The sequence below is a fragment of the Pseudopodoces humilis genome, chromosome 17 (assembly GCF_049639895.1).
Source record: "Pseudopodoces humilis isolate 2021_Gansu_Grassland_sample_001 chromosome 17, ASM4963989v1, whole genome shotgun sequence".
NCBI classification, from domain to species: domain Eukaryota; kingdom Metazoa; phylum Chordata; class Aves; order Passeriformes; family Paridae; genus Pseudopodoces; species Pseudopodoces humilis.
In genome coordinates, this window is record NC_142216.1 from 11241495 (window position 1) to 11267223 (window position 25729).

General features: G+C 36.4%; 1 protein-coding gene across 5 annotated transcripts in view; it reads right to left on the reverse strand.

Annotated features, from left to right (window-relative positions):
* Positions 1-7763: 7763 nt before the first annotated feature.
* GABRB2 (gamma-aminobutyric acid type A receptor subunit beta2) overlaps positions 7764-25729 on the reverse strand; it is a 139147-nt gene continuing 121181 nt past the window's right edge. For 4 of the 5 annotated variants that reach the window (XM_088063612.1, XM_088063613.1, XM_005523476.3 and 1 more), the window contains 2 exons: positions 15211-15261; positions 7764-11694 (listed from right to left, as the gene is read on the reverse strand). In XM_088063612.1, coding sequence (XP_087919738.1) covers positions 11347-11694; positions 15211-15261 — 399 coding nt within the window. In that variant the 3' untranslated portion in view covers positions 7764-11346. The remainder of the gene's footprint in view (positions 11695-15210; positions 15262-25729) is intronic. The other variant, XM_005523477.3, reaches the window with a different exon arrangement.

The window sequence follows — 25729 nt, forward strand, 5'->3', positions numbered from 1 at the left end:
CTGCACAGAGTTTGGGAAATGATAAGCAGATTAAAGGTGCTCTTTTCCAAAACACAAGGGCGTATTTAGCATGTCCATTCAGTGCAGTGATCTGCACACCTTATAATTAATGTAAATTTAGGTTAACCTCTTGCTTTTCGAGGCTTGGAAACGTCATTTCTATATCCTAATTTCTTACACACCTTTGATGACATGAGAAACTATTAAAGATATTATTAACATGATGAGAGTTTCACTTAATATTCTCCCATTCTGTCACTTGTTCCTTCAAAATAACCATAACAAAGTGCTCTAGTTACATAATACTTTATAGTTTTCAATTAATGATATAATTAAGGCACAGGTATAACAATATTATTAATGTGATAGCTAACATCTAACTCAACAATGGTGGAGGTAAAGTGTTTAGGAGGGAAGAAGGGGGATGCTACATGGGATGCAAACCTGAGGCAAGTCCCAATCTGATAGCAGGCTTACTGTCTATCAAGCAAATGATTTTGGAAATCCCAGAACTTCTTTCCAAATTTACAATATGCAAAAGGCGTGGTAATCTTAATTTAATTCCTCATACCAAAATGTCAGTGCTTGCCACCCTCTTTCAGAGCTGGATTTCAAACACAGAATCTAGAAAAGGTATTCTGCCTCTGCTAAAGAATGGTGCAGGGGCATTACAGTTTGACTTTTTATATTTTCCAAAGTCTGTATCATTCTGTTTCATTATAATTAAATAAGTCACTTTAATTCTTGCAGAAATGAGCAAAGCCAACTCTTCTCAGCAGTATACAGATTTTGCATAAAGTGTAGTTTCTGTTTCAACACTATGCATGAGTGCTTGCAAAATCTAGGCAAAGCATTTTCATTTACAGGGCACCAGATTTGTCTTGTTACCTCAGTTTTTAAAGGGGAAAGTTCTTCCTCCTCTCCTCCATTGATACAACCACTCAAATATTTCTTAGGGTGTGCACAATAAATAGAAAAGGAAATCCTTCAGAAATCCTTTGGGCAGAGTAAAGGTAGAAGGATTTGGTATTTGCTTTCAAGTATTGTCAAATGTAAAATACACATCTAGGGAAAATATAAGGATTTGGATGCTGGACATCCTTTCCCTTCATCAGCACCAGGAACTATTATATCACTTTCTATAAGCAATCTGAAATGGGAAAACCCAGGTGATGGATAGCTGGACTGCAATTAAAAGACAGGGAAATATGTTATACCAGAGGAGCAGGTAGTATTTACTTTAAAATCTTACAGCATGAGTGAGAAAACAACCTTTACTTTTCTTCTGCCTGTTCTTCCTTTCTTTCTCTCATCCTTAACTCCTTTGAATGTCAGACCTTTTCAGTAATCACATTGCTTTAGATAGTAATGAAGGCAAATAAATAATGCTTAACCTTTCTTAAAGAGATCTAGTTACCTTTCCAAAACCAATTAAGGGTTACGTTTTTCGCTGGAATTAGCCAAAGTCATCATGCTAAATTCCCAAACTTGTCTAAGGAAAAAAACATTAAAATTAAGGTTGGGGAAGGGGAAAGAAAAACTTTGTCCTTCCTATAGTCTTAAAACCTTCTAACTTTAAAGTATGTTACAAGTGGGAGAAAGAAGAAAATAAACGGATGCATGTTGCACTTCATGGCTGCTCCTGAGAAAGGGAGGGAATTTGCTGGATTTCACCACACTGTTTTTTTGGTGGTGTTTTTTTGTTTGGTTGGTTTGGTTTGGTTTTTTCCCCCTTTTTCTGTCCAGCAGTTTTATTTTCCTGTCTGTTTGGCATGTATTTCCAATTCTTTTGAAATCTTTTTCAATCTTTTGAATGATGACTAACAACATCAGCAATAAAAACCCCTCAATTTTTCATAACCTAAAACACAGAACCATCAAAACCAATCCAATTCATCTGCAAATCTTGCAGATAAATCTTGCTGTCCTGACATTGTCTGTAGCAACATCCTGTGTCCAGGTCCCCAAGGCTGCCTGCACACTTGGGTGTGGGGTGAGAGACTACTGGAAAGCTGATGGGAAATGATGTCAGGATGGGTTCTTGCTTGGGTATCCAAAAGCTTTTATTGCCTCAAGAGGGGTCCAGGGACAAGAACAAGAACAGGCTGAGGGTCTAGGATTATATACAGAGTAAGAGGGGCAGTTTGGAGGGCTAGGATCCAATGGGAGCAGGGCAAAATAGTGCACAGGAGGGGTTAGGGACAGGGACAACCACTGGGAATTGGCAGGGTGGGGAAATGCACCAAAACAGGACCAATAGGGATACAAGGAAGAGAGAATATTCTAGGGGGTACACACAAATGGGAAAAGGGAGCCAAACAGGGGATCAGGGCCAATGAAATAATGGAACTAGGAACAAATTAACATGAGAATGGAAAGGCCTGTGGGGAGAAGGCTTCTCTCACCCCAACCTTGGGAGGCATTACTTATTACAACCCTTCCAAGGCTGAGGAATGAGGAATTTACTAATTGGCCCTTGGATCCCCACAGTTGTCCGCTTCTATCAATGTCTTCTCACCTGAAGAAACAATTTATTTCTATGACATGGAAGGCGAAATATCACCCTCAGTAATGGAACTGCCATTGACCCTACCATGACCACATTTCGTGCTGTGGGTTTATCACTGCACATCTTGCCCTTTTTGCTCCTGTCAAAAAGCATATGATAGGACTTCATCCCCTGTCTCCTGCATGACATTGTGCTCCTGTGCTTGCCTGTCATGTCTCTTCACAGCACCTTCATAAGCATCAATGTCATGAAATTTCAACAAAGGGTTGAAGATTAAAGACTGACACGATCAGTCAGATTCTTCACAAAACATGTTTGGGAACATTCAACAAGGAGATCTCAAAGGTCACAGTCCAGTTTCCTGTGGGCATAGAAAGCAGCAGACTTCAGATGTATCAAGCTGGGCAATGTGAGTACGTGTGACCATAAATACCCACAGTTATACACAGAGCTCTCCTCAAATCTCATCTGAAAACAAAACAGCACCAAAATAAAAAATGTGCAGTTTACATGATTTAGTTTTTAAAGCGTTTGTAAGGGAATTTAAGCAAGCTTTGTTTCCTTGGTTATATTTTTTTCCAAAAAAGAGAAAAATTTAAAGAAGTGGTCTCAGCTGGAAGCACGCCCTTAGCATTAGAGTGCTAAAATGAATGTGGTATATCACCCCTGACAATCTGTCAGAAAGAGAGAAAAAAAATATTTTTGTTCCAAGAATAAGATGTATTCAAAAGTTTTGCCCTAACATTGAAACAAACACTCCCCCTCTCCCCAGAAAACCTGGCCCAGAGTCTCAGCCAAAGGAAGCACATCTCCTTTTATATAAGCAGTTTTCATCACTTGAATAGCCAACCCACATTTCTTGACATAACCATCTCTTTTTTTTAAAAAAAATATATCCCTTGATTAGACTCATATGAATACCATAATAAATGAGTGATTCCAGATATCCCTCAAGAATAACAAGCATTATTGATTAATAATGTCATGCTGGTCATTAATTTTGCTAACCACATAATTTATGCTAGTGAACATACTTGCTATGTAGTTATGTTGCATTTATTTATATGCAGCAGTTACAATGTGCTAGATGCCAGTTCCCATTATTTCACTGTTTCACAGCTGTTCAGTATTTGACAGATGCATAATTTCATTCTTTAAAATACCCATTTTCCTTTTGTAAATTAAGAACTATGATGTTAAATTCTCTCTTGCTTTGTTAAACTTAGATTATCAAGGTATATTCAACAGTGCAATTTACCCATAGGAAGTCGCTCTTAAGGTTTCTAATTTTCAGTCCAGTAAATTGAATGAAGGAGAAGCCATGTTACACATCATGAAGAGTTAAAACTCAGAGTAAAGGAAATAAATTATTCAAGTAACCCGTAGTACTAGCCTTATTTTTGTTAGGATGTGCTAACATAAAATGTATTTATAAACACAGACAAGTGAAATAGTAGATAGACATTTTTGATTTGGAAATGATACTCACCAATTAATATGAATATTTTTAGTCTCTGGAATCATGAACCAGTCTTAAAGTTGAAATACTTTGCTTCCTAGCTTGTAATAATCTCAAAAATAAGGGGCAACAGTATATCAGAGTTGTAACAAAGCAACTGTGCTGACATTTCAGTCTTCTTTCAGAATTCTGCTCTCTTTTTCAGAAACTTCAGAGGAAGATGTGATATTTCAAACAGTGAGGGAAGAAAGTAATATTTGAGCTTTCCTTAAGGGTCTGGAATATTTTACTTGTCATGTTCTATGTCTCCTGACACAGAGTCAGCATCCTGCACTCAGCAGCTCCTCACCTCAGTACCATCTGTAAGATTGAAGTCTTCCCATCTTCAACCTCTGCTCTTTCTCTGCAGACCTGGTGCCCTTTATCCACAGAAGAGACAGAACAGATCAATCATTAAAGCAGTGCTGTTGTAGGGCTGGTACAGAGAATAGCCAGGTGGACAACTTCAAAAGGAATTACCAACTGCTGTCCACATTTCCAGACAAAAATGAGAACTTGGCAGTTTTAGCCTTTGGCAGCTTTTTGTCTGATGGCCATTTGTTCCCTTTTCTGGTGCTCCATCTGCTCCCTCTGGTAGGATCCACCAAAGATTCAACTGTGGGAATATGCAGCTAAAGCTACCAATAAACACCCTGTAATATCCCCCATGTAGCAACACTTGGGGTTTGGAAACACAACTATGAATTTCCTTTTATTAGAGCTGGGACAGCAGACAACAAGTAATAGACATGAACTGGTCACTCAACACAGCCAGCAAACAAGTGGAAGTCTGAAGTGTATTTAAGGCTCAAGATTTCACTAAGACAGAAAGAAGTAGCAAAACCAGACCTGTATTAGTGGACATTTTACTTCTTTGGAGCACAGTGAGAGACCCAGCTTGCAATCCCTGATATGGCCCTGTCCAAAGTCAGAACCTCATACTTGATTGCTCTCTCCTCTGCTCTGCTCATCTTGAATTCTCCATCAACTGAACTACTACAACAGGAAAATATAAATCATTGTCCTGAAAGGGACAATAATTTATCATCCAGAATCTCTCCTGTTAGAGCCTAAGTAGCAAGATGAATGAATGAAACTTGAGACTTCCATATCTGAAGTCCACATATTCAGATTTAAGACCATTTACTGTAAAAGGAAATACCAGCCCCCTGCAAACAGACCCTTCCATATTCCTGTGAGGGGGACAGCAGCAACTCACCATCAGTAATAGATTCAGTAATAGATTCAAGAGAGTCGACTTTGAGGAGGCATTACTGAATTTCTGAGATTTTTCAGCTGTTCCCACTCCTCTCAGCATTTCCTTACTGACCATCACCAGGCTTCTCACTGTACATTGTTTATACTCCCCAGACACTCAAGTCTCCCAAGGGCTGCACAGGCAAATTTACACCATGTTATGGTTCCCCCTTCCCATCCTACACCTACATTTCAGGTGCCTCAACACCCAACTTCTGAGTCCCTTTCTGACCCAAATTCAGAGTTATTCACTTCAGATGAGAACTGAAATACGCAGCTTTGAGAAAAGAGCCTGCCCAACATAACACAACTACATATACATATTTTAGGTTTTCTTTATTTATATTTTTAAATTCAAGAATTACACACTAGCCAACATTATTATATATTTACATGCTGAAACTGGCTGCAATAATTTTAAATTCAAGAAAATATCTCTTATGTGCTACTCATTTACAATCATCATTTTACTACCTCATATATCCCAGAGGTTAGCAGTCCTTTTGAGAAAGACATGATGATCTGATGCAATGATATCCACTAGTATTTTGCATTTTCTAGCCATTGGAAAATGTGCATTATGTGCATATAAGAAAGGCTACAAGGTCATTAGTAAGGCTGATGATAACTACATTATGAAATAAATAGTACTAAGTAAAAGGTAACTCAGAACTGTGCAAAGACAGTACTAACAGAACCATTTAAACACCCATGCCAATAAAAATGTGATAGAAGTCAAATCATAGGCAGTTTGTCAGAATTAATCATGTTTCAAATGTTCTTTTTGTCTTCAACTGAAAGCAACAGGACAGACCATGAACCATACAGCCTGGTGAGTATCTGCCAAATGACAGGAACAGTGAAAACATACAAAATGCTATCAAATTGGAATAGATGACCTCATGTCTGAAAACATTAAAAAAATACAACCCTTCATATGAAAGTAGAGGTGAGTTTTTTCATCATTTAAGTTTCATTTTTTTTTGTCAAAGCACTTACAAAGAAAATAATTTTATATTTATGAAATGTTAGTGTTGCATATTCTTGTAGACATGATCTACTTCAATTTTATATAATGGATATTTAAATTATTAGCATTTTTACAAAGTAGAATAGGGCAGTCTTTTTGATCAACAACATTCCATTTGCTTCTTAAAAATTTAGACAAAGTTCCTAGTGCATTTTACTAAGCTTTACCTTTGGTGTTAAGCAGTGACTTTTTAGATTTCCCTTTTTAAACAATTTCTGGAGTGAAGATTCTTTGGCTTTGGGGGACTACGCTCTCTGACGACAGTCAAACATCCTGGGTTTTTTTAAAAGAAAAATATAAGCCTACTATTAAATACCATAAGAGACAGATTTCAGAACCAGACAGATGCAATATGCAGGCTTCTGTAATGAAATCGCCAACAGCTGAATTCTCACTTACTCCTGACACCTTCACCTCTCCTCTCACTGAAGCAACATAAAGGTGCCTTATTGTAAGTGAAAACCAGGCCCTGTTTGTTTTGGCTAATCTGAGTACTGAGTGTGTGGCCTGAACATTTTAACCACACAAAAGAATCAGCTGTGCCAGCAGGAACATTGCCACCGTGGCTATTTTACACTACAGCACTTCCTGTACTATTTTATATCTGGAGTCCAAATCTGTTTATGCAAAAGGGTGTTTAAATTACTCTGCTAGAGCACTGCAATTATTGTACTTAGTAAAAAAAGTCACTAAACAAATACTGTATCTATCGACTGCTCATTTACAGCTTATTTAATTATTTACATAATTTTAGGACACATTAACCTAAACCATAAGTAGAATTAGCTTTTTGCCTTACCATAAAGTACAAATTAGAAGTTAAAAATGTTTAAGAAATCTGATAATATTTACACACGTTCAGCTTAAGTTATGGTTGCTCACATTGTATGTTCTATGTACACATAGCAAAATGTTTTGATCACTACTGATATAGTATTGTACCCTGGCCATCCCACCCTAGATTATTTTCTAGAAATAGTTACTATTTTTGCCTTTTTTTTTTTTTTTTCTTGGTTCCCTAAGGAATTTGTTGGTTTTGAAAACTTACTAGTAGACAATGCTGTTATAAAAAGAGAGAGGAGAAATAGGCAAGCAATGTGAGGACTAGTCTAATTCCAGATGCAAGGAGGTACAGTACTATCATCATGTCAAATGGTGCAATACTCCATATGGATCATAAGCATTGATCTGCTGATATAGAAATGCCCAGTTACCCTGTAGAGTAAGTTTGTTTTTTTTTCTAAATACAATAATATTTTAATTTTTTTTTCTCAAAAATATATTCATACACTGGTTGATGGTAGAAACAAAACTATTATTAGCTTATTCCTTTAACACACCAACATGTGAATGTGTGTGCATATATATATATATATATATATATATATATACTCAGCATGTGTATATATACACACATATGTCCATACAGACATTTGGGGGTATGTCCATATGCACATACAGCTGGAAAATGTTTCACATCCATTCACTTATGTTTAACACTGTGTTATAGGACTGGAACACAGTCTAATAATTACAGTGAAAATTAATTGAGGTTTAATTTTAATGCATGTTGTTTTTTCTGAAATAAATAGGCTATTTTCCCCAGGTGTAAGACCACCACTCATTTTCTCTATGCATTGTGCTTTAGTACCTTACAGATTTTATGGGTTTTTTTTTTAATTAGAATGTAAGGACTCTGAAGAACTCTGCCACATGCTGTTATCTGGGACTCTGTTTTCCTCCCCTGGGAATGAGAAAATAAATGGTCACAATGTCATTGCTTGAGTCTTTCTTCCCAGTCACTGAACTGCGATAGGCTAGAAACATAACATTCCTTATGCAAACACAGAAACATGTTGCATGAATTTTCAATTCTGAAAATGTGTATCATACTTACTAGCAGTCATGTACAGTATATATTTACAGATTGAGCTCAAAGATTTCATTAAAACTGTGCCATGTTATAGTCATAATTCCCCCATGAATTTCACAAAAATGAAAAACACCTTAATTGCTGGCTATTATGTCTAATAGAACAATAAAATGTGCAATTATATTACAGGTTTTATCTAAATTATTAACTTTGCTATTTTGTTTATTGAAACCAACAACAATTAACATGGTTAAAAAGATCTAGAATATTCATTTTCAGTCAATTCTAAAGTAAAATAAATTTATTCTAGTTTACCTGGAGGGTAGCACACATAGCAAACCCCGTATCTCATGTATGTTGGCATCATTTCTCTCTTTCACTCAAGTATCTCAGGAATAAGTGCTTACCTTGGGCTTGAGTTATGCTTTTTCCATGATAGTCCCTCACCAGCCTTTCTCACCCCCATCTTTTTATATCACAGTGTTAAGCCTTAGTACAAAGTGGTAGAATCTTTCTCTTTCACTAATTTTATATCACATTAATAGCCAGAAGAACATAGTAAAAGCAAAAGTGCTCCTTCCCCACAGTTAATTTTTCTTTCCTTGTGACACCTGAGCAGAAACCAAACATTTTCTTTCACTCTCTGAATAGCAACATCAGAGAGTATTATGGCTTGTACTGTAGCTTCAGAAAAGTGAATGTGCAGTTCCAGGATTTGATCTCTGTGGTTTTTGTATAGCTGAAGCAGTTACCAATGCAGAGAGTCAACATATTCCCTGTAAGGTTTTATATTTGATGTGTATCAACCACAGAAAGGCTGTGAGCTCCCTGCAGTCACACTCTGCTTCTGTGAAACAATAAAAGGAGCTGTCAGCAATTTCTGAAATGAAAGAAGAGCTTGTACAGAAGAATATTATAAGACTGCTTTCATTTAGGATAATTAATATAATTTTTAAAGAACAGACTTTGAAGAGAAATACTGAATTTTGATATGCTCCATTTCTTAAAATTGGGAAGAAAATCCAACATAACTCATACCTATGATGAAATCCCAAGTGCATCTACGAAGGTTATTGCATTATGCATGAAATGCAGTCACAAATTAGTAAGTGAACAAAAAACAAAATTTTGACTTGGAAAGTTAATCACATGAGGAAAACCTGTCTCTACATATTGCAGAGTCTGAGCCTGGAGGCAGTGTGTGAATGTACACAACTTCCTGGCAGGTAGGGTGTATTGCAAATCCCATCTCAGGCTTCAAAACTATCCTCTGTTATTTGAAACAGAAATAAGCACATGACATGCTCCAATAAAGGTCTGAATATCTGACTATTAGTTCCCAGAACTATTCTCCTCCTGTTAGTGTCATTCACTGTCAAACAAGGGGAAGGGGAAGCAAAAATAAAAACCACAGAAATCTGTAAGACAATCTTTTAAAGTAGGAACAACAAAAAAATATATTTTATGAAAAATATTCTGCAGAATTTTTTTTAGTACCCTGAAAAAATGCTTATACTCTCTCATTTCTTTCAAGGATTTGTACACAGATGAGAGGTAGTATGGATGCAATAGATCTGGTTTTTGCTTCTTGAAACATCGTGTCAAACAATATTGGGGATCTGATCTAGTAAAATCCATCAAGAGTTTCTACTTTTTATACAGTTCTTATCATTGCTGTTTTCATGACAAAAAAACCTCCACAGTGGAATAAGTGACAAAATTTTTTTGGTCTAAAATATTTTTTTTCTATTCTATTTTGCCTGTAAAAATAAAGCTCAACTGAATGAAAAAAACTCAACTTTTTAATTCATGAAGTTTCCCAAAGAAAAACTGAAATTTTCTAGTTTTTCAGTGGAAATCACCCTAAAGCAGGAAACATTCAAGGGTGTACTTAAACTTTTAAAGTGATTGCTACGAATTTCTTTCCTTTAGTAGAATGCATTAAGGAAAACAAAAAGTAAAATGGTATTGCCTAATCCAGACTGAGAAAATGCCCTGTCAGTACCTCTTGTACGGAAATACATATGCTCAAATCTTGACTGCTGGAAGAGGTACAGAACCTTTAACCAACAGCAGGAAGCATAATGCTGGAAAGATGAAAACTTGGAAGAAATCACACAACTCCACACGACTATTTCAGACTAAGGTGTGTACAACTGACAACATTCATCTGCACCGTGTATATACACACACACACACACATATATATTTATACACGCACACACACACACACTTTTATGTATATGTAGCCTCCTGTCTCCTTGCCCCTGCACTTTGTAATTGCTCTCTCTCCCTCCCTGCCCTAGAGAAAGTCAGGGAACCACTGGTTTCTTTCAGCCATCTACAGAATTACTATTCAGGCAATCAATTTTGGCACTTTGGACAGATTCCGTTTCCCCAACACAACCCAGCAGCATCTACCCCTGCAGTGCTGATGCATTTTTATACTGTCTCTACATTCCTCTATTGATCCCAAACACAGTCACTGTGACTGTGAGCATGTGTTCTCTCTTTAAAATACAAACTAGTGCTTTTTGCTTCAGCTTCTGTGCAAACACCCAACCCCAATATTATCAGTCAAAGGTTCAGTTCTTTCAGTAAATAAAAGGAAATACCTGAATATGGTTGGGAAACCTCTGACCATCATCATCTTGGAAAGATGATAGGCACTACTTGTTTTCAAGTTTACACATTTAAAAAGTAAAGTGTAAGTGTTTTCACAAGCATGACAACTCAGTACACTCCCTTAAGTGTATATGCATGCCTTGGATATGCACTTTCCCTAGAGTGGCATGTACTGCTGTTGAAATTAAAACTTGTTTCTCAAACGCTGCTCTATAAATTTTTGTACCACTAAACACAAATGGCCACTAAAAAAAAGAAAAGAAAAAAAGAGTGAAGAACAATGAGACAGAAGTGATTTTCAAAACCCAATTTGCCTTTACACTCAAAATGCACTTATATTTTGATAAGGGGATATGTCCAAACTGCAACTTAACATATATACGGTTTAGCAGATACAACCAAAACATTATAAAAACAGACCATAGAGTGGGCCAGCAACTAAGGTGTTTTAAAATAACTTTTTGTCCAGAATAGAATTTTCCCAAGTCCCACTTTTGGCTGTACAACTGATTTGAAGAGAAATCCAGTTCTTGCTTCCTGTGTGGCTTTGTCTCTTAGTTCACATAGTAAAGCCAATAGACAATATTGAAGAAGGAAAAAACAACAGGGAAGAATATGCGAGACCATCGATCTATGGCATTTACATCAGTCAAGTCAGGGATGGTGATTTTCAGCTGGGACGCACGTCTCCGTAGCCTGCTTTTCTTCTGTGCCACGTGTCGCTCCAGGGCGTTGCGGCCGAAGCTGTGTCTGGGCAAACCAGCTTTCCGGTACTGGATACTCGAAGTGTCATAGGCCAGCATTGTGCTCCTAGGGTCCCCAAGCCCCATCACAGCCTCAGAGGCAGCCACCTCGTTTTTAATTTCAAGTGTGCTCAACAAAATATTTTCATGTGGATCCATCTGTAAAAAATAAGCGAGCAGATTTAGCGGGAGAGAAAGGAAGCCCAGTCAGCTGCAAATTGAAGCCATGCTGATAATGGCCATATCTAACACTACTAGTTTATTGGATGTCAGCCTAAAAGACTTTAAACATAGCTGTGATTATATTTATTATCATTTATTTGTGAGCTCAAGGAGAAATAGGGCCAGCATAGTATAATGCAATACATGGTATTTCCTTAGACCCGATGTTCAGCAAGCACAAGCAATACCTGGGAACAGAGGACACGCTCAGCTCCTGAAAGTGGGATTCTGCCACTGAGTAGGATATCTGGGGCAAATATTGAACTTTTCAGGGTTTTGGAAGGAAATCAAATGGAAAATTATCTGCTTTGTTTTGGTTTATCTTCTTTGAAATTAAAGCTTTGGCTCTGACATAAATGTCCATTATTTGCAGGGTCTCTCTGCCTCCATGAATGAGGTACAGAGCAGTACCCAAGAGAATGGACATTTTAGATCCCCATATTCCAAACAGAAGTACTGGTTAATTGGGGAAAGACAATGGTATATTCTAACTATAGCTATGTGGAAACTCCATGCCCCAGTACTAATAAATTTCATAAATACAGCACATGCTGTAAGTGCATGCTGCTGTAATAGCAGAGATCTGCAATTTCAAGCAAGGAAAAAGATATGCAGAATGTAATCACATCAAATGTACACTGAACAGTTGTTTCAATGGGTTGATTTAGCTACTATGCATTCTTTCAAGGCAATTCAGTGAAAAAAATATTAAAGCTATATTGTAGAGAAACCCCTTAAACAATCTAGAGGATTTCAAAGATAAGGAACTAAATTCCACTCTTAGGCAATCTGGAGAAGATCTGGAATATGATAGGAGAATTTTAAAAAGAATCCATTTGTAGAAAAGAAATAAAAGTTATTTAGGAAGTTCTAATTCTCAGCCTTCCCTCTAAGCATGTATTTTGAATTGTGTGATAACAGATTATAATTAACTGAAAGTATTTAAAAAACAATAATAGCTAATGAAAAGCTAATTAATTACACTGAATTAGTGATGGTAGTGCAGATATAGTCCAGATATAGTGCATATAGTCCAAATAAGAGAAAAAAGTGTCCCAGAGCTCCTTTAAGAAAAACTCAGCCACATTATTAATTTATCAAATAGAGAATATATTCTATGATTATTACTCAAAGTCCAAAAACTGTGACTTTTGTCTTGGATTTCTAAACAATAACAGGGTATTAGTATATTCTGTAATATTTAGAAACTAGCTGTCAGCAGCAGGTACCTCCCTGCACTGCCCAGTGCAGACTGCATTTGCCATTATTAAAGCCCATATGTAATATTTACCGTGGCAAGATGAGAGAACTGGGTTTAAATGATTTGGTTTTCAGTAGCACCCCCTGCACAGTGTTATGAACTGAGATGTCAGACACTCACAAAGGTACTTTGGACCTACTGAAACACTGTTATTTGAGTGATTACATCTGTTCAAATGATGCACAAAAACTAGTGTTGCTGAGATGACAGAATTCCCCCTCTCTCTCTTTTTTCCCCCATCCATATGAGTTTGCACCCTTCTAGTTTCATTAAATTTTAATTATAAATCAAATGTCATGACTCAGTGTGAAAAAGCAAAAACATTTTCATTTTTGTTTGCTTTTCATCAAAGCCACATGAAATTTTTGAAATTCCTAGTGTGTTAGAGGAATCAATCTTCACTGAAAAAATGGGAAAGTTGAGTTGGTACTCAAAAAAAATTCCTTTAGGAACTCTGCAGCATGATATTGAGCATAGTGAGGGAACACTGCTTCTATCCAGGAAGGCCATCAAATCAGTTCTCATCTGCATTGGACAAAACTAAGGTAAAAGTATTATTCTGCTATTGTAATTTCAACAAAAGCATATATATGCAAAAGCTTTCAAGTAGATCTATGAAACTTCTGAAGACGGATTTCAAACATTATTTTCTAATGGGTATATTTATTTAGAAAATTCTATTGTGATTTTTGGGATAAAATGAAAGGGGACTCATTTTTGTTTTTAGATCTCAGACCAACCACAGGAGTTTCAGGGTCCTAAAAAGAAAACAGTTAATTACAGGCACTTGGCATTCATTAATCCCAAAAGTCTAAAATCACCAGAGGTACGTTTCATACATGAGGGGTGCAAAGTCATTTGGAAACTACATTTTCTATATTTTCAGAAACCCTCAGGAGAAGAAGTTTTAGTTCCAGTGACATTAGGGGAAGTTTGATAGAACATCTATTAATGTAATGGGTTTACCCCTTAGCCCAGAGCCTGGGTTATTTTCACCTCAATGTTGTGCAATCTAGGATACTATTTTTGGAAAGATTTTAGTGCCAACAATTTTTTTCACATCTTAAATCTTCTTAGGATGAATCTACTTTAAGCATTTTATCCTTTTGATCTGCAATGATATTAGAAATTGGAGTGCTCTTTACATACTTGAATACATTCTATACCACACACATGCACGAAAGGCTATTTTAGTCTGCTAGGGTTACACACAGACATGTTTCAGCAACATGGTATCACTCCAGTCAACTTTTTTTCTTAATGCAGCAAAATGCTGCAGATGTCTGATAATCTTGAAAGCAATTAGTAAGATTAGTGATGCTGGGCAGAAAAAACATTAAGCAATATTCTAAACTATCTTCTAGGGAAAAATGTCTTGTGTAAATATCACACTCATATTAGAGTTGAAGCACAGCATTTTTCAATATTCCAAGACTTTTTCAGAAGAAATAATGCAAAATACAGTAAATATTAGTGATGGGCGAATCTTCAAGTGTCACAATACCCAGGTAAACACCACAAAGTTCAGCTGTTTCTTGAGCACTAATTTTACCCTCCTGCATCTGGAATAATGAATTGACCATAAGAATAAATGCATTTGTTTTCCATGATATTTTGAATTTCCAACTCAAAGGAACTGGAAGGAAGGCAGGTAGGCAGGAAGGAATCTAACTCTTCAGCCTTTGTCAAAAGGTTCCCTGTCAGATTAGAGAGAGCTGGGAATGTTTTTTCCACCAAGTAGATTCGCCCAACTCTAACTAAAACATGCTTTTGTGATGAAGTGACACCTGAAATAGAATGACAGTGAGCTAAATTTCTTGTAAACAGCACCACTCATTCAAAAGGATCCCAAAGCGCTTTACAAGCATTAGAAAGAAGAACCACTTCACTTCCCAGTGAAGCACAATCACCTCTGAGGTGAAATGTAGTGACTGACAGTGCAGAACAACAAACTTTATTTTAGTTGAGGAAATGGAGAATGTTGTAGCCAATTGAAACTATGGGGTGGGTGAGCGGTGGTGGGGAATGTTGGGTAAGCAGAACAGTTACATAAATTGATATTTGGCCAGGTGCTTGGGGTTGAGATGACCATGCTATAAAAAAGTGCCATGGGATCTTTAATGACCACAACTGGTCAAGACCTGAATTTTACGTCTCTGAGGATAAAAACATTAGAAAACAATGAAAGATACCTTTGTTGAATACATTTCTGGACAATGATATGTGCCAATTATTCTTCTGTCCTGTAAGTTAATAAAATCAAGACCAGTTTCCTTAGAGATAAGGCAGCTATTATCTTTCATTTAAAATTAAAGCATTGTAGGATAATAGTAGGACAAGTAATTAAAATATATAGGGACCTCTAAGCCAACAATTAGCATTGGTACATTCTGGCTTCAGAGGTGCTGTTACTGCCTTGCTCTGCTCCTCAAGGTAACATAAGGTTGTGATGTAAATGTATTTTTTCCAACTGGTCATTTGACCAAGGAAGATATGATGATATGAAAACAATTATTAAAATTATTTTGGGGGGAAAATAAGTGGAAAAGTGGTTTCAAAAGGAGGTGGAGGAAGGTTAAAAAGATCTCTTGGTGCTGAAGGATTGTTCAACCATAGAACTAGACTCTTCATGGTGAACAGGAGAGTTCAAACTTAATGGATAAATTCCCAGGATGAGAAAGGAAGGGAGGATGAAGATGAAGCAGCAGCAAATACTATGGAAATAAAAGGTGAAGACAGAAGTGGAGGAGAAATGACCAGAGCACAGCAACCCTGCAAAACACTGGGGTTTTATAAAACAATCTTAAATGTGACCAACAAATTATATGATGCAAATGATTCATTTATGGGTCCAGGTAAAATGGAAGAAAAGCTGACTCTGGAGCCATGAAAGCGACCATGATGTTTTTGATGGTCTCAAACAAAGGGAATACAGAGGAAAGCATAGAATTGTTACCATTAAATATTCTTCCCAATACCTAAAAACTCCAAAATGATGGCTTTCTTGAGGAATTCCTTTTACAATAATACATTAGCAATAGTAAAATACAAGGAAATTACAACTCCCACACGCATTCATAAGGAATCCTCCAAGGATGACCAGACCTCTGAAATTATTAACCTCCAGTAAATCAGTTCCTTGTTGATTATGCTCTGCTGTTCTGCCAAACGCAGCTTTATAATACAAGAGAAATTGATACTGATGAATAGAAAAGATATGTAATATTGACACTTCTCCCTTGTCATACACTGTTCATTTTCACCTGTAACCTTCAACTACAGGCAGGAACTGATAGCTCATTTTGTGATAGTGTATAAAATAGACAATAGGGATGGAATTCCTGATAGAAAAACCCTTTGAAACAAAACAGCTAGAAATTGAAAAGAAATATATTTTTGTTAAGTAGAGCTGTCATTAGACAAAAACAAAATCTGGTGAGCTAAACCATGAAGTTTAAACTGGAAGTACCCAGTCTATTACAAAGAATAAAACCTGAAATTTAGCAGTTATATGTCCTGCGAAGTGACATTCTTAAGAAATAAAGACAGAAATAAAGGTCCCTTTCTCAATGACGACTTACATGGCATGTAATTTAGTTTGTTATAGATAAAGACTGTGCTAGCTATAGAATAGTTTCCCACATCTTAAAAGCTGAGGTTTGCTTGGAAAACTAGTAACATTCCATTTCTGACTAGTCATGGGAGCTCTAGCAAGATCAGGTGAAACTATGACGTGCACTTCACGTGTAGTAGGGATCTTCCACCTCATGAGCAAGGTTGGACTTGCTGGGTGAGAATCACTGAGCTCTGGGGGTAGCCCTGCCTACACAGGCAATGTAGGAGGTAGATAGCTCTGTGTAAGCTCCTGCTTGGATCACTCCGGATGAACAAAATAATGATTTTCAAAGGGCACCTGCCTAAAGCTGTGCCAGTACTTGTGGCATGATATTTTTAACATGTCTGCTGAGATAAAGCTATAGAAATTTGTAAGACACAAATACCTAATATTTCAAAATATCCATATGTGAAACAATGTCTTTAACAATGCATTTCCATTGTCTTTGTAAAACTCAATTTACTGCCAGCATTGAAGTTACTGTTTATGAAACCAGGCTATCATACATTGTTATACACCTAAGATTTGGGATAGGCTGTAAAGAAGGCAGTTAGAGTGCAGTAAAATTGGGTAGACTTATAATTTCAGGTTGCTTCACTTGGTTTCAGGTCAGAAAATTCATGGAAACTCTGCAAATTACAGAAGGATTTTCTTCAGGTTCTTGACCTTTTAAAGACTAAAAATCTAAGTACACCCTGCTCTCCGCAAGAAACCTGTAAGAGTTAAAGAAAAAAAGAGAGGGTGATGAAAAAGTACAAGATCTGAACATGGGGCTTTAACATTGCTCTAAATATTGCAAATCAATTTCTAGACATCCATTTTTACCTTCTGGTATATGTAACTTCTTGATCATTATCTTTAGTAATGTATCAATAACTTAGTTGCAAGTACTGTAGGATTCTGGGGAAATGGTTGAAAACATAACTTCCTATTGGTATGCATTACTTAAAGATGAGATTCTGTATTTAAGGCATTGAAGAATGAATGCCCAGATAAAATATGAGAGGCTAAAGAGAGGCATCTTTTGTTTGATGGCATTTGAATAAAGCCTATGAAATATGAACTTGTTCAAACCACTGCACAGAATCCAATAAACTTGAAGTTTATATCCTTCTCAAATATAATTTTCAGCAACAATTTCTTTACTACTGAGACATTTAGGAGGAAGGAAAGGCAGGTGATCTGGAACAGAAGACTTCTTGGGTAGCAATTAACAACAGCTTAAATCCTACTGTTTCACAAGAACCAAGGTGTTAGGCAATCCAGATTCTTAGTACTCTTGCTCTGAAGAAGTTGTTATTTATTTTTTAAAACATCATCCCATTTACATGTATACAATTAATTTTCTTGAAGATAATATAGATGAAGAATACATCAGCAAGAACCTGCATCTTAAAAGCTGCTCACTTCCCTCTGTGATTAATAAAACCAAATTTTCATCAAGCCTTAATGATGGTCTCCCATTATGGCGTCTTACAAAATAAAATTTAGGAGATATACCTAGCACCAAAAATCTACTACATAAACAGAGCAAAACTGGTTATATAAGAAAGTGTCATGAAAGATAAAAATGTATCGAACACACAATTATAACCACAACTAGCAAAATTTCTAGGATATAATTTGTATGTAGTTATGGTTTTGAAATATGAACTAGATGGTAAAAATAAGGTTGTTAAGTTGCTTCTCTAGAACAGCTTCTGTAAAATATACTAAAGAAGCTGTTTTTCTTGTTTGAAGCCAAATATAATGTGCAAAGACGTATTTTTATACATGTGACCATGATATACTCACTTGTCAACATATTTAGGCTTGTGGTTATGGGGAAGACCACGTAATTCTTGGGCCCAGCCCAAAGACAAACTTGTTTAGAGACAGCAAGAGGTCCAAGGATAAAACTCTGAGCCAGAGAAACTGAAACTAATTCAACAACAACAACAAAACTAAAGGAAAATTCCTGAGATTTTTCTATTAAAAAATCACTAAGAAGATTTTGTTACAAAGGCAAGAAAGATGAATTTCCAACATTTTATATCAAATGTCCAAATTAAAAAAGGTCTAGAAAAGAATTTCATATGATCATGTTCAGTGCTGATGTAGAAGCCTTAAACAGAGAGAATTTCACAGCTATAAATACTCAAGACTCAGAGGACTAGTCCTGACAATATTAAAATGAAAAGTCTTCAGCTTTAAAATTATGGGAAAAAAAAAAAAAACCAAAACAGGCAGCAGACTAAATTAAAATGTTCCTCCATGGTTTACTTGTACACTGATAGTCTGTTTTTTTGGGCAGAGTCTAACATCTAACATTCAGTCACTCATTTCATAATGAATGACAAGAATAAAGAAACTTTCTCGCCAAGATATGGTTAATCACTTAAAATCTGAGTAAATTTCTGTATATGCAAAATATATACAAATATTATGTATAATTAAAAAATTGTATTATACTTTGATTTTTTTTTTGTGTATGCATTAATTCTAGGGAAAATAAAAACTAGATTAAAGTCTTCATGACATGGTGGCTTTTTGTGTCTGTACATTTCAATCAAACTCAAGTTCAGTTAGTTAAACATATCATACTTTGAATACTTACAAAATACGTGGATAGAAAGTGGTCAAAAACCCCCATTACATGAAAAAAATCATACTGATTTAGGCTCTGTGACCTTTACTGTTGCATCCCTCAGGCCACAAGTGTTAAGTTTCTGACAACCACATTACCAGAACACAGAGTTTGTTTTGAGAACATGAGCAAGGACAGGTGTGTAGAGCTTTTTGCACACAGCTGTAAGATACACTAAGTTCAGGGAGAAGTCTCAACAATTTTTTTCATGGGGAAGAAAACTATATTCAAGTCTCTATCACTTCTTAAAAGATGAATACAGGAATATAAGAGGAATCTTATTTTTTATAAGAATAAAAAAAAGACATAGAATTCCATGTTGTAGTTTTATCATTATGGAAATATTCTTAAAACTAGTTTCTAAGGAGTAAAAAATCTTATATTCACATATAGACATACATTTTCTCTATATACACATATGGGAGTTTAGGCATAATCCTACCAATCTACCTACCTAATGTTTTCCTAAGTTACATGAAACTAACTCCTGGTGTCTATCTTTCTCCATATGCAGAATTCTGGGAAAGCAGTGGAACCCAAAAGAATTTGTAACTAAGTGAATTTACCAAGAAACAGGTCTTCATAGGCCAGCTTGACTGTTTCACTAAATTAACTTATTTTTAAGCAATACAAACCCTGTCATGATTTAAAAAAGAAAAAAGTAAGGATTCAATTGTCTAAATGGATGCCTCCAAATGCATCTAAATGGATGGAGTCTTTAGAATGTGTTCTCATATAAACAGACTGATGAACAGTCACTATAGTAATATTATAGTAATATTTTTACCACTTAGTGACATCCAAGTGTACATAATCCAGTGATCTCAAAATTCATAAACACAACTAGGTTACCTTTTCTAGCACACACTACTTGCAGTTACAATTTATGTTTTGGATGGAAATTTGCCAGCTCCTGGTGGCTGAATTAAACCTTGACAAACTCTTTAGAGCTGATGTGTTCCAGGAAGTCAATTAAATTCCCTAGGTAGACACACCTTCTGGATTGAAACTACATATATTTCTTCTACTTCACTATGCATAATTTGTCATTTTTATGTCTTATTTCTTCACAACTTGATATAATGACATAAACTGCACTAAGGGATTCTTTTATGAACTAAAAATTGTGTTCTGCTCAGGGTCACTGGCTATAGATGCAGTACAAAAGCAAAGGAGAGACTGTGCTCTAAACAAGTGTACAGGCACTGGTCTTACATTAATTAAATATGGCATTCAAAGGAATGCAACTGGAGAAAAAAGGCCTCACACAGTTGACTTGAACTTTACTCAGATGTCATGTGGAATACCAGCAAAGATCGTGGAAAGTCACCTTCTGACTGCTTCTGCAAAGTGCTGAGAGCTAAAACTGGAACCTCCTCAAATTTTGCTCCTATCCAAACTCTGGTTTGATAAAAGACAAAGAAGCTGGCCAAACACCCTGTGCATTGCTGACAGTTTCACATGCAAGTTGTTCCCTGAGAATGCATGAATGCAAATTCAGTAAAAAGGCTAAGCTTTTGTAATCCCTGCCTACTTTATTACATGTCCTTCAATAAACTGCTGTGTAAGGAATACCCTCTGATCCTGAATCAACAATCAGTCCTTGGGCAGCTTTACCTGTACTGCAAGCAAAAGGAAAACTCTCCTTGGAAAGAAAGAAAAAGGATGAATTCTTTCACTGACATCTGGACAGTGGCAGCATTAGCCCCAGCAATATGGAGTAGTAAGGATTTGAGACCGAAATTTTAAGAGCTTCCTGTGCCTTAGTGTTTTAATATCCTGTTCAGTTTATTAACTGAGTCTGTGCATATAACCGGTTTAAAAATCCTCTTTTTATCAAAAGCTTTTAGATCTTGTTGTAAACATGTTATATATGCTCACTCACTTTTTATACTGGAAGTACCTCTAGTCCATAGGGTATAAAATGCCAATCTGTGTAATAGGCACTGACTGCTTTTAGGTACCTTTGCAATAGTTTCTTCTCCCTGAAGACACATTGTATGATTTCTTCAGAGAGAAATGAACAAATACTGCTATGAACTGAAAAGGCCAGTGGCAAGCCAGAAGTAAATCAGTGGGGAAATAAAGGCATTAGCCAAGCCTAATTGTTTTGGAGCATTGCTTTGGAGCAAGGCCTATTATCTCAGGCCTACAGCTCTGCTAATGCATCTTCACACCACAGCCTGAAAATCCAAGGGAGTGACCTTGGCTGTTTGCAGTGCACTGAAAGCCATCACAAGCTGCAAAAAGCCACAGGTACAGATATCAGTGCATTCCATTTAGCTCAGGTTAACACAGTCCTTCATCTAATTCACCCCTCCTTTTCTAGAGACATCTACAGATAGGACAGAGAAAAAAAAAATACACAGGCTCTTCCAGCTATTCTCTAGTAAAATGGTGAAAAGAAGTCTGGAAGCCATCATGGGAAATTTCAGGTAGACACCAGCACCTGAGCTCTGCCATTTCCAAGTGTGCTGCTGTAACAAAGGGCATTTCTGACACAATGGACTAGAAAGTTCTGAGTCTCCCTGCTACAAGAGCACTCATACATTAGACAGTGAATCTGAAATTGGGCATCTGGGGATGGAGGATGCTGTGGGAGCCCCATTTCCCTGCTACATTACACAGCTGTCAGTCCATCCTCAGCCCACTAGCTGAGGAAAAAATTAGGTGTAATCACTTGTGAAACAGGTAAGTGCATGCTCTTATTTCTCTCAAAGCTCTGATAATGCAATGGAGTTCCTTTAGAGTGAAAGATCTGAGGAAAACTATTGAACTTGTCCAGCTAAACTTGGTCAGACTCCTTTCCTTGGTCAAAAAACTGTAGGAAAAAAAGCAGCAGCTGAGACAGCTTGAAGGGGAAGAAAGTTACCAAGTGCATCTGAGGACAGGTTAAGCTTCTATTTGTTGCTGGCTTACAATCTCACCTCCTTTAGCAACCCTGTGCTAATCCAGATATAACAACAGTGGGCCAGGAGGGCAATGAATTGCAAAGACACCTGTATTTGTTTAAACCTTCTTAGCTCCCTAAGCCCTTCATTAATTTTTTGAGAACACTTCTACTGTACTCAAATTTATTAATATGTGTTTAAACTCATTATCATACTGACATTCCACGTTCTTGGTACCTAAATTTTGGATTGAAAAATGTCATTAGTCTGACAGCTTCCCTTTTTCATGATTTGCACTATGAGCAGCAATGCACTGTCCCTTTCAGGTGTGCTGACTGAATACCTTATGTAATACAAAGATGTCTAAGTAAAGAATTACTAATTGTTTTAAAAATACACTCAGTATATTTTTTAAAAGTGTTTGTGTCAGAAAAGAAACTTTATCTAAACATGCAGAGGTTAGCAATGTCACTTCATATTTATTTAAAGAGAATGACTGAATAAATCTGTATGAACAGTTTTACAAAGCATTGCATAATATGCTGACATTTTCCCCCTTTCCCAGAGGCAAACTGCTGTATTACCACTCACAATAACCGAGTATGATTGCAAAATTAAAGGTAGTTTTATTTATGTGACTTATGTTATCATGTACTTCAGGTATATTGCCTGTGCATTGGAGCATTCTCTGTGCTTTAAGCTAAGTTGGAAACATGTAGACTTCAATGATTACTGCAGCTGACCCCAATCTAAACCACATTTAGTGATGTATTTATATGTATTTTACATTCTGCAAAACGTAATGCTGCTTCTGTGAAGTAGCAAATCAAATTATTTGAAAGAACGTAGAAATTCTATATAGGGAATGTTAATTTGCAATAATTAATTCTTATAAACCTAGATGATTTAACAATAAAGAAAAAAATTAACTAATTTAGAAACAAACACTGAATGACATACAGGTAAGAGTCGGACTAGAAATGGAAGAAAGGTGCACCAAATCATTATGTAGTAATGCCTTTGTATCTGAGCTGAAAAAATAAAGTATCATATCCTGTTTCTAGGTAATATCCTGGTAAGGAAACTATAGTGATGTTGAAGGAAAGACTGACCAGGAGCTCCCTAAAGAGACAGATCTGTAGCTCTTCCTTTAAGAAGAGTCTTCGTGAAGGAAGTGCTCCCAATGCTCACAGCGAGTATTGTCTCTGCTCCTGACACATTTCAGCTTCTGATGCTGTGGCAGAGGGTGGTACAGAGCTGCTTTTCCATGGGAATCACCTCTTGTCAAACACACAGATGGCAAGAAGCACTTCTTTACAGAGGAAGAAGAGTCAGCCTTTCATTTATCATGGACTTTAAAGTGACAGTCCTGGTTTTACCACTCTAATGAATATAGATTTAATTGCTATTGAAAAGCATTTTCACCCTACTTACACCACGAGAGTAGTCAGTTAGTGTACATAGTAGTTTGGAGCAAATGAGTCAGATGAGCAACTCTAGAAAAAACAGCAATAGAATCCAATAGACGTAGCAGCAGCTTATGCAGCTGTTTGACACTTGATCACTCGGCAGGTGATCAGACAGAAAATGTCTAAGAGATATATCAGACTCATCACAATGGTCAGCACAAGCAAGCCTATCTAAATCATAGTTCCATGATGGAAAAATCCAAGGTAAAATTACTAGAAACAATAAATTAAGAGTAAATTTAAAAACTAATCAAAAATGACTTGGCTCCTGGATTCTGTAAAAAATGTAAAGGGAATAAACCAGCTCTGAGAGAGCACAAAAAAGCTAATTATCTGAGCTCTAAGAACAGAAATGGAACTTATTAAAATGGCTGGGGGTCTACATAAGAAATCATTTGCAGTTGTACCAGGCTCTACACTGAAATTGTGGACACATCTTGGAGACAAAGCCAGACTTCATAGGGAGGAAACCTGGAGAGTTATATGACAGTACCTTGTTTCCCTCCCCTAGCCCCCTATCCCAAAAAGAAACAAAAAAATGAATTACAGTGAAAAGAAAAAACAGGGTCATAGAGACTTCTAGACCAAATCTTTCTAGACCACTTGTGTGTAGCTACTGAACTAAAATATATGATTTATGGATTTCAATAAAGCCTTTGGTACATTATCTTAAAACAGAAGAGATAACATGTCCCAGATGCATGTACAATTACCCACAGGAGGACAGGTGAATTATATTGGGAAGCCAGAATCTGGAATTTGGCTCTGTATTTTAATGTATCTGTTAATCATCTTGAAGAAGCACAGACAATACTATCATGAAGATTCATGAAATGCAAAGGACCAAAAGGACACTGATGACATCAACATTCTTATCTTAAATTCAAAAGTGCACAGAATAAAAAGACATAACAATTGCTTAGAGTATATATAGCATACTTTATGACATGCTAGGTCCTTCAGCAGACATAGGACACCCCCAGTGTACCTATCCTTATGTACACTTGCAGTACTATGCCAGTCAGAACAGAAGAGACTGAGAAACTTGAGACTACCAAGGCAAGAAAGACATTTCAAGACATAAGATGAAAAACTTGAAAAGAGGTGAAGAAATTAATGAATTGAATGCCATCTCAAATAAATGAAGGATGTCTAGAGTAAAAAGAAAGCCAGTGATTTTCCTACAAGAAACAATATGATTGTTTACAGAAAGAACAACTAATCTTGACAAGCAAAAGATGATGAGTTAGACTAAAGGAACAAACTGTTAAATTTATAACAAATTAATAAACAGCTTGAGAAGTTTCAAGAGTGGAATGATGATACTCAACAGCCATTTTTATCTGAACTCACTGCAAGGAAAATCAAGCAAGTCTAATATGATTTAATGGGTCTATGGCAATGTATCTGCTGGTAACTGAATCTGAATCTTCCTTGAGTTTTATGTTCTTTGCATTTCTACATGATTTTATTACTCAGGTTTCAGTACCCAAGAAGCAAATCAAGATCTAGGCCCAGTTCTTTCCATTACCCCAAATAGGATCAACAGGCTTTGAAAACAGAGTATATCTTATGTGATGATTCAGACTAGATATATGGAAGATTTTTTTTCTTTTACATGAGAGTGATGAAGCAGTGGAAGAGGTTGCCCAGAGAGGTGGTGGATGCCCCATCCCTGGAAACAGGGATCCAAGATCACATTGGATGTGATTGGATGCAATTCCAATGAATTGCAAGAAATCTGTTACAGATTCTATAAAGTAAAGCAAAGATGCTACAAATAGCAGTTCCAATAACTATTTATCCACCTGTTTTACAGTGTCAATGTTGAATGCAGTAATAGAAGTTGTTTTGCATATAAGTTTTCATCATCATGTTCTTCTCCTGTATATATCTGATTCTGATGAATTCATAATATTGCACGTAGTGATTCAAGAGGAATCCCATAATATCACAAAGGAACACTCATACCTTGTGAAATCAGTCCTTCACTATTGGAGCCTAGTTAAAGGTAGAGTGTATGATCCCATTTCTAAAATAAGTTGCTTTTTATGACAAGTTGTTTCTGAACTAATTTCAGCAGTTCAGCCCCCTTTCTGATTCTTATAA